General features: G+C 46.4%; 1 protein-coding gene across 1 annotated transcript; it reads right to left on the bottom strand.

Annotated features, from left to right (window-relative positions):
- Positions 1 to 2880: 2880 nt before the first annotated feature.
- Positions 2881 to 6877, bottom strand: SLC7A3 (solute carrier family 7 member 3). The gene is made up of 11 exons (XM_036305406.1): positions 6497 to 6877; positions 6018 to 6176; positions 5671 to 5848; positions 5362 to 5474; positions 5009 to 5231; positions 4695 to 4834; positions 4493 to 4595; positions 4084 to 4250; positions 3730 to 3896; positions 3283 to 3391; positions 2881 to 3149 (listed from the first exon to the last, which is right to left on the bottom strand). The coding sequence occupies exons 1-11, from the start codon at positions 6864 to 6866 to the stop codon at positions 3034 to 3036; spliced, it is 1845 nt and encodes a 614-aa protein (XP_036161299.1). The 5' UTR covers positions 6867 to 6877; the 3' UTR covers positions 2881 to 3033.
- Between the last annotated feature and the right edge of the window lie 2485 nt (positions 6878 to 9362).

Genomic DNA, 9362 nt, shown 5'->3' with positions numbered 1-9362 from the left:
TCAGGGGATGTCCAACTGCCAGTTTAGGCCCGATCCTCTCGCAACCCGGGACAGCTGGCTCCTAACCGCTCACCTGCCTGCTTGCCTGCTCACCCCTAACCACTCTGCTTACTGGCCTGCTCACCCCCAACTGCCCCCCCATGCCGGCCTGATTGCCCACACCTGCCCTCCCCTACCAGCCTGCTTGTCCCCAACTGCCCCCCCTGCTGGCCTGATTGTCCACACCTGCCCTCCCCTACCAGCCTGCTTGTCCCCAACTGCCCCCCCACCCCCGCCAGCCTGATCACCCTCAACTGCCCTCCCCCCCTGGCCTGATCACCCCTATCTGCCTCTGCCTTGGCCCCGCCACCATGGCTTTGTCCAGAAGGATGTCCAGAAGGTCTCCCGGTCTAATTAGCATATTACCCTTTTATTAGTATAGATTGTAAGATTTTTTTATCTGAGTTGTCAGATCAAAAGTAATGTTTTTAATTCTTGTATCCTCAAATTACCCTCCACAAGTTACCAGAATGTGTATCCCCCATCATGCAGAAGACTGCCTGTTTACCCTCACTTTTGCCAATACTTAGTCGGTGAAATTTGTTTTCTCAGTCTGTAAAGAACTGAGACCTAATGGTTCTTTTTCTTTGCATTTCTTTAATGTGTGAGGTTGAGTATTTTTCTTATATTTGTTGGTGTTTCCTATTCTTTTTTCTGAACACTATTTACATCCTTTACCCCCTCATTCTATCAGGTATTCATCTCTTACTGATTTGTAAGCTGCTCTTTGTATATAAAGGAAATAATATAAGTTGTACTATAATTTTTTCCTTTTGATCTTGCCCCAAGGCAGTCTTTAGGCGCGCGCGCGCGCACACACACACACACACACACACACACAAACACACAGCTATTACATACACATGTCCTCTGAATGTATGACTCCTAAATCTAACTCTAGCCCAGACCTTTAGACCAGCTTCAAGTTCCAATTGTTGATTATGAAGCTAAATATGAATCTAAACTCATGTATATTTATAAAGTCAGCATATCTAGAACTAAATTCATCTCTCTCCAAATATGCTCATCCTCTTATGCTATCTTGGCTAGTAACTTGATCACTGACTCAGAAATTTCACCTGACAATCTTCTAAATCATCCATTTCTTTATTGCTGCCTCTATCCAACTGACCAAAAAAAAACAAACCTGAAAATTTTACCCAAGTGACTGCAGTTCCATCCTAACTATTTACTACTGGCAATGTCACACAGTGGTTAAGGAGCACAAGCTGCAGTCAGACAAAACTGGGTTTGTATCCTGGCCCTGACAATTCCAAGTTATGTGACCTAGAACATATTTCTTACTCAAAATCTGTTCCCCTATCTGTAAAAGATGAGTATCATATCTACTTCATAGGGTTATTGCCAGGACTAAATGAAATTATATGTACAATATTTGACATATAATAAATACTCAAGAAATGGTACAAGAAATGGTAGCTATTATCTCACTGCTCTTACTTCCCCCATCCTCTTCTAACCCATCCTCACTGCTGCCAGTCTAACAAATCCAACCATCCCCTTGCTTGGAATCCTTCAGTGACTCCTCCCTTCACTACACACACACACACACACACACACACACACACACACACACAGACACACACAAACACACACATCTTTTTAAATATATTTTTATTGGTTTCAGAGAAGGTAGAGGGAGAGAGAGATGGAAACATCAATGATGAGAGAGAATAATTGATGTGCAGCTGCCTCCTGCACATCCCACACTGGGGGAGCCCATGACTAAGCCCACAACCCAGTCATGTGCCCTGACCGGGAATTGAACTGTGACCTACTGGTTCATAGGTCAATGCTCAACCACTGAGCCACACTGGGTGGGCCACACACACATCTTTTTAAGACCTATGAATTCCTTGGTAAGGTATATAAAGCCATTTATATGGTCTGTTATTGTTCACCACAATCCCACACATGCTACCCCTCAGCCACATTAAGCTATACATCATATTCTCAAATTCTATATGCTTTTTCACACTTCCATGGTTTGGAGCACATTTTTCATTTACAGACAAGTCCTCCCCTAAGTCCACTTCATAAACACTGATTCAAGACTCAGTCAAGCATTATCCTTTGTGCTTCTGCAGCACTCAGCACTTATCTCTGCCCTTGTACAAATCATACTGTTTGATATTTACCTGCTTGTCTCTCCCACTAGACTGTGAGTTCCTTGAGGGTAGGGATATTTTATTCATGCTTGTATCCCCAGCATCCAGCATGGGACCTAGTGTTTTATAGGAGCATCATATGTTTGTTAAATAAATGACTAGTTCTTGGTCTAAGCAGAGCTCTGACTTCACCTCTCTGTTCCCTTACTACCTGTGTAGCAATCAGTATCTATACATATACACAATGTTTTACCAACTACCCCCCATTGTCCACTTCTGTCCCAGAATTGCCAAACCCCCAGCCAAAATTTCTATTGCTCAGTCAAACACAGAAGTCTTAGACTGGTCCAACTAGAAGGGGCCAGAACAGAAGACAGTGGTCTCAGTGTGGACCCTGACCAATGCCAGTGCTGAGATCAGAGTCTACCCCAAGCCCCAGAACCTAACCTTTAGTATAGCAAGGGAAAATATATCTCAAGAGTATTCCTTTCAGTGTTACTAGACTGGATGACTGCTTACACCAGCCTCCTCAAACCCTGAGCCAACAAGAAGCACACACAGGCACAACAGATACTTTTTCAGTGACTGGAACAAAGCACACTTATCTGAAGCTCTCCACACTGAAAGTCAGGCTTCACATAATCTCTAGCAAGCAAAAAACAAGACATAGTTTCTTTTTCTAGACTCTTTTAATATTTTTACAAGCCAGTAAACTACTACAGATGCAATTAAAAAGTAGACACATTTAAAAAAAGGAGATGAGAAATAGCAAAGGCCTATTAATGTTTCCCTACCAATATCCCATTGCTAGCTCTCCATGTCCTGAGGAGTTCTCTCCATTATTGTGTGGGGGACCAGACAGCATTTAGGTACTGCTGAGATCAAAGTCTACAGATCGGGTTCTAGACTTGAGTGGGGGTTCATCACTCTTAACCTCTTCTAGGCTGTGCTGGATTCCATAGCCGAAATAGATTGCAAACCCTAGTGTGGAAAGGTAGCTGTGAGGTGAGGAAATAGTGACCTGTAAAGGCTTAATAGTTCTACTTAAGACCAAGAGGGAAAGGAATTGGGATAGGACACCCAAGAAGCATACTCTTCCCAAGTGGATACCTACCAATCACCATCCAGACCCCAAATCGGGCCCAGGTGCCAGATGTCATCTGCATCATAAGGTAAACATTCACAAAGATGCTCATTAGTGGGAGGAGAGGCAAAGCAGGTACCTGAGAACAAAGCAAAATCTTTTTTTTACATACTACAATGTGACCTAGAAAGAGATCCCTAACCTACTTAGGCAGGAGAGGGAAAGCCCAACTGTGTATTTCAGTACCCACTCATTCAGTGTACCTCATATGGAACTGTAAAAATTCTCAGAATTTAGGGAAATGGAACTGGGAAGGAACTAAGGAGTGTCAAAGAGGTCTTTGGTCTAGGTATCTCCCATATCATTCCTTTCTTGCCCAATTAAAGAATATCTATGAACCCTATTTGACTGCAAGGTATCTGGAGCCTATTTTCTTTCAAGATGGGTTGGTAGGGGGTGAAGAGAAAGGTCATTTACCTTAAAGTGAAGGGGAGCAGAGCTCTGTGGCTGTCTCCAGATGACACCAGTGAACCCAGTAATGAGCATCAGGAGCAACACAACCACTGCAATCCACACTGGATCTCCAGAAAGCAGTGGAATTGACCACTGGGCCAGCACCAGGCAAAGGACACTTAGGAGCAGAGCTTCAAGAGTCAAGTTGAGAAACATCAAAACCAATTCTTTCTTGAGACCAACGTGTTAAGACATTAGGCACCCCATTCCAAGGCGGGTCATCTCTCCAGTTCTTCCTCAGCCACCAAATGCCACATACTCTCTCCCCCACATCATGCTGACCTCAGAGCCACCCCAGAGAAAAATTTCATTGCTCACCAAGTAGTGAGGAACAAACATAGACAACTTGGCCAGAGAGTGGAGTGGGGCTGAGGTTGTGTGGACAAAATAGTGCCTGTAAGGTCAGCTTTTCTATTTCAGGCATCGTCTCCTCCTGCAATGCCAGTTCATCTTCCTCAATCCTCATCTCCTGGCCAGGCTGATATCTGAAGCAAGAGTAAGAAGGCAATAATAACAACAACCCTTAATTGTTTTTATGATCTTCTCTCAGGCAGCTTACCCTTTCTGGTCACCATGAAGGGCAGAAGCTCTTTTTGGCAGAGAGGGATATCCATATTCCTCAAGGATAGTCAGGATGATGAAGGCAAAGGGGGGAGGAGGAGCAGATCCCCATCATTCCCCCTCCAAGAATAAAAACCCAAATCTCAGCTTGGGGATGGAGTCTCACCTGAGGATGAGAACACAAATAGACACCAGGGAGTAAGCAAGCAGGGTCCCAATTGACATGAGGTCCACAAGATCAGCAAGTTCAAAGAGGAATGCCATTAATGCTGCAAATGATGGGCAGAAAACAAAAAATCAGAAAAGGGAAGAGCAAAGTTAAGGGAGTTGGTGAAACAACTAGGGAAAGGGCAAAAACGATTTTTCACCTGCAATAATGCCAGAAACCACAGTGGCTACAATGGGGGTGCGTGTGCCACTGTGGATCCGGGCAAGGACACGGAAGAGCAATCCATCCTCCGCCATTGCGTAGATCACCCGAGGCATGGGGAACATAGAGCCCAAGAGGCTGGAGAGAAGAATGTCCAAAGTGGCATAAGTTGATTGTGATCTCTCTCCCCAAGCTTGTGAGGTTAAGGACTCTCCACATTCTCCTCACCGACCTTGTAAGGGGTATTCTGTGGTACTGAAAGCTATAACCTGAGACTCTGACAGCAGAGGACAATAAACATTTGACACTGACCTGGTAGAAAGAGCACAGAGGGATCCAATAGCCACAACATAGCGGGCAGGGGCCCATCCAACATGGAGAAATGCCTCAGGCAAGGGACTCTCAGAGTGAAGCTGATAGTAAGGCATCATTAGCGTGAGTGCCGAAGAGACACCAAAATAGGCCAAAAAGCAGATGAACAGTGAAATCACAATGCCCATGGGGATGGAACGCTGGGGATTCTGGGCCTCTTCCCCTGCAGGAAGGGGCACGATGTTCTGAATCAGGAAAGCAGACTCACCCCTCTACCTCCCCCAGTATGCATGCAGCCTGAGCACACACTGTGCCCAATCCCCAGACAGGACAGAATGGAATGGCCATGTTACCAGTGGTAGCAATACAGTCGAAACCAACAAATGCATAGAAACAGGTAGCTGCTCCACGGAGAATCCCCTCAATGCCAAAAGGCACAAATCCTCCAGAGCCCAGAGGGCCCAACCTAAAATAGAAGGGATGAAAAAGGTAAGGGTGTGTCCAGCCAACTCCATACCGTTTCTCTAATGTCAAACTACTTAGGTCTTCAAAGCCTAGGTTCCCATTCCTCCCTACTGCCAACCCAGAACCCCTCAGCATGGATGCCTCCTGCTCCTCATCATGTTCCCAGCTCTGCATCTGCTAAGAGTGAATCTCCTAACCTATGAGTATCATTGAGTTTGTCCATGGTCAGTTTGTAGTCCTCTTCTGTGAGGTTCCAGTTGTGTACTTTCCCCGTAATGAAGCCAGAGATGATGACAAAACCGAGAACCAAAAGGTTCACCACTGTGAACACTTTGGTAACCAAGGCTGACTCACTAGCCCCCACAGCCAGCAATCCTGTGGAAAAGAGGCATTCAGAACTCTAAGCAAGAAAGTCCTCAGTCCCTCTATGTGCAGACTGCTCTTTCCCAGCTTCTCTTCTTTCTCACCATTACCACCTCCCCCAAGCCCTTCTCAGGACTAGTCCCTCCCCTACCCCATCATTATCCCAGTCCCTTGCCCTCACCAGTGAGCAACAACACAAGGCCCAAAGCAAAGAAATCTGGATATTCTGCGAGGACATGGGGAACATGCAGTGAGATGCTCCCCTGCAGAGCCTGAGAGATGTGGTTCCCAATCAGGTTGTCAAAAGCTGAGCTCCAGGCTCGGGCCACACTGGCTGTACCTGGTAGAGCAGAGGGAGAAACATGGGTTAAGAGTCCCCCCACCTGTCCTCCCTCCCCACTAGCAGTCTCACAAGAATCCCTCCAATTTTCACCTAGACTAACTTTTTAAAAACCAAAACTAGTCAACTTAAAGAAAACCAGGATAAAGGTAAGTAGAATGAACAATTTCTCCACACTTTGAAGCCTTCCAGCCTGCCATCAGACACACACATTTAGGGGTATTGAAGTCCTGTGAATGACTTCAACATTCTATCCAGATTTCCTGACTCAAAAGCCCCTTCATTGGCTGTACAGTTTCCTTCCTGCCCCAACATCTCACCAATGACATAGGAGAGGATGAGGTTCCAGCCAGTGGCGAAGGCCCAGAGTTCACCCACAGTGACATAGCTGTAGAGATATGCTGAACCAGATCGGGGAACCCGGGCACCAAACTCTGCATAGCACAGCCCGGCCAACACAGAAGATAGAGCGGCAACCAAAAAGCAGATCACAATGGATGGTCCTGCTTTATCTTTGGCCACCTCCCCAGCCAGGACATACACGCCTGCACCCAATGTGCTGCCCACACCCAGGGCCACTAAATCCAGAGTGCTCAGGCATCTGGCCAGGCGAGTCTCAGCCATGCCTGGCTCCAGTGTACGTCTTCGTGCCAGCTTATGACCAAATCTGCGAAGTTTCTGCAATGGCATTGTAGCTGGAATTGAAGAGGTTACTAGGACCTGGTGAAAAAAACAAGACAAAAGCTCTTCAGTAGGGCTCATAATCCCTAAACTCTAGGAATGAATTACAATACCCACTGCACCAAGCACAGGTGCTACTGGGGAGGAAGGGGGGATGGGCGGGAGGCTATTGAAAAAAACAAAGGCAAGTCACTTTCCTTCTAACCTCAGTTTCTTCCCACACAGACAGGAATAACAATACCCCACAGGTTTGTGGAAGGACAAATTTCAGAAAAGGGGTATGAACATCCCCTATAGTAAGAACGTGGCCTGGCAGGGAAACTATGGGATTGATCCTAGACTTCAACCCAGGAACCATGGGGCCTAATATGTCTGCTTCCTTAGGAATTAAACAGAACTCGACTCAGGAGGGGCCAGCAAATTGGGGATGAAGCCCAATATCCACATTTTTTTTCAGTTCTCGCCCTCAGGGCCACTCAATAGGTGTGGTTCCTATATCACCCGGAGAGGTGGGGGGAAGCAACCTGAGCTGCAGATCTAAAGTGAGCAGAGCCTCAATTCCATCCCTCCTCACCAAGCCTACACCGCAGAATTGCGTGGCTGTAGATCAGGGGAGTAAGCAAATGTTAATGTTCCCCCATTTCCTCCCGCCCCGCTAGGCTGACCAGCAAGCATCAACAGTGAGGCGGGGCTTCGATATCTAAAAAGACTTGGAGATGCGACCCAAGAGGAACCCCTGAGCAACCCAAAATTACTCACACCAGAGAGAAGGGGCTCGGCACTAGGCCCCCCTACTCAGCTCCCAAATTATTATGCCCTCATCTAGAAACGGTCTGGCGTTGAGGTTAAAAAAAAAAAAAAATAGCTCCCGGGGCCGGGGTCTCGCCAGCAACAGGTCACAGCTGCAATGATGCAACTGCAAACCATGGTTGCCAGAGAATCCTAAGCATGCCTGGACCCTCGCCATCCCCCTCCGACACACGTGCTGGCCCCCAAGGCTTACCAGGGAGCGGTTAGTCTTGAGTAGGCTTCAGGGAGGCTGAGTTAAGCCGAGTTGGCTTGGGGGTGCCTAGTTCTAATGCTCAGGCTTCAAAGCTGCTGCTTGGGGTCCTTGCGCGCCAAGCTCCCCTTATATATCCCAGAGGCGGAGCCAGTAACGTCATGGAATCCCCGCCCCTAGTCCTCCACCCTACACAAAACACATACACACAGACGCGCGCGCGGGCGCGCGCACACACACACACATACACACACACACACACACACACACACACACACACACACACACACTACTCAGCTTTGAAAAAGGGATTGCGTGGGGCCTGAGACTGTTTCCCACTTGAAACAGCAAGATCAGTGTGACAAGGAGGGAGAAGGTTGGTGGCGGGGGCACCCGTTACTCCTCACCTTCCTCCTAGCAGGACAATGAGAGAATTCCTGGCCGGAGACCCCCCTGGGATTTTTTACCTTTGTGCCTAAATCGTTGGAATCTGTGCTTGTCGGAGTGGGGGAGGGGGTGAGAAGTGGGGGAGAAACAACACCTGAGTCTCCAGCTCCCTCTCCCTCATTCTTCCTTAGCTTTCCTTTCTACACGAGGTTCCCGCACACACATCTGAAATCTTTCCCAAGGACCACACTAAATTATGGACTGCCATCTGACACCGACCCCTCAGCTCTCACCCTCAACTGTGGGTGTTTCTTTAATTTATTTTTTATTAATGTATAGTTGACATACAATATGTGGGTATTTCTAATGCAGTCAGCAAAAGAATGGAAGATGATTTCAACCACCACCTGTGCACATAATTAATCCCATCTAGATTTCCAGCCCCATTCTCGCCATAGTGTATCTCCAACTAACAATAAATGTTAAACTCTTAAGTATGAAATTCTGACAATATCGAAATATTGGAAAAGAGATCTCATTTAATTCCATTTTACTCATGAGTAAACTGAGGCTCAGAGGCATGACTTGCTTCACATCACACCATAAATATTTGTTCACTATATCACTGATAAAACCTGGCTTGTTGGACTTCAATGCCTGCTTCTCATAGGTACCATGCCTCATTTAAATGCAGGAGAAGAGGAGGTGTGGTCTCAAGCAAAGCCAAACCTGCAGAAGCACCAGCATGGATACAGGCCCTTCTAGGCTAGGTGTTTCTGGAAAAGAGAAGAGGAGCTGAATAATCAAAGAATGATCACACCTGGTGTCAAACCCATAATTCCATCCAGCCCAATCAGCTAATAGTCGTAAAGGAGCAACAAGGGTTGTAAAGGAGTGCTTCTCCCCCAGCAAAACATCTCAGTGAGTAAGGATGGACCCAAATATCCTTATTTCCTTTAAATAATTCATTATGAATATGTTACACATGAAATCTACCCAAAATCCAATCGTTTTTTTAAGTAATTGGTATTTTCAACTAGCTACAACTCCATTTTGTCATTCCTTAAATATTTATTGAGAACTATGTGTATAGCAGCTAGTGTAGCAATGAAGAGACG

This window comes from Myotis myotis, unplaced genomic scaffold (assembly GCF_014108235.1).
Source record: "Myotis myotis isolate mMyoMyo1 unplaced genomic scaffold, mMyoMyo1.p scaffold_m19_p_4, whole genome shotgun sequence".
Taxonomy (NCBI): Eukaryota; Metazoa; Chordata; class Mammalia; order Chiroptera; family Vespertilionidae; genus Myotis; species Myotis myotis.
This window is presented reverse-complemented; position numbering and strand designations above follow the sequence as displayed.

Bases quoted from the DNA above. Each gene is read 5' to 3' on its own strand.
- SLC7A3 (XM_036305406.1), bottom strand. From the start codon at position 6,866: ATGCCATTGCAGAAACTTCGCAGATTTGGTCATAAGCTGGCACGAAGA. The intron at 5,475-5,670 runs GTTAGGAGATTC...CTTCTATTTTAG, and splicing joins AAACTCAATGATACTCATAG to GTTGGGCCCTCTGGGCTCTG. The intron at 5,232-5,361 runs GTAACATGGCCA...CCCTTCCTGCAG, and splicing joins CGACTGTATTGCTACCACTG to GGGAAGAGGCCCAGAATCCC.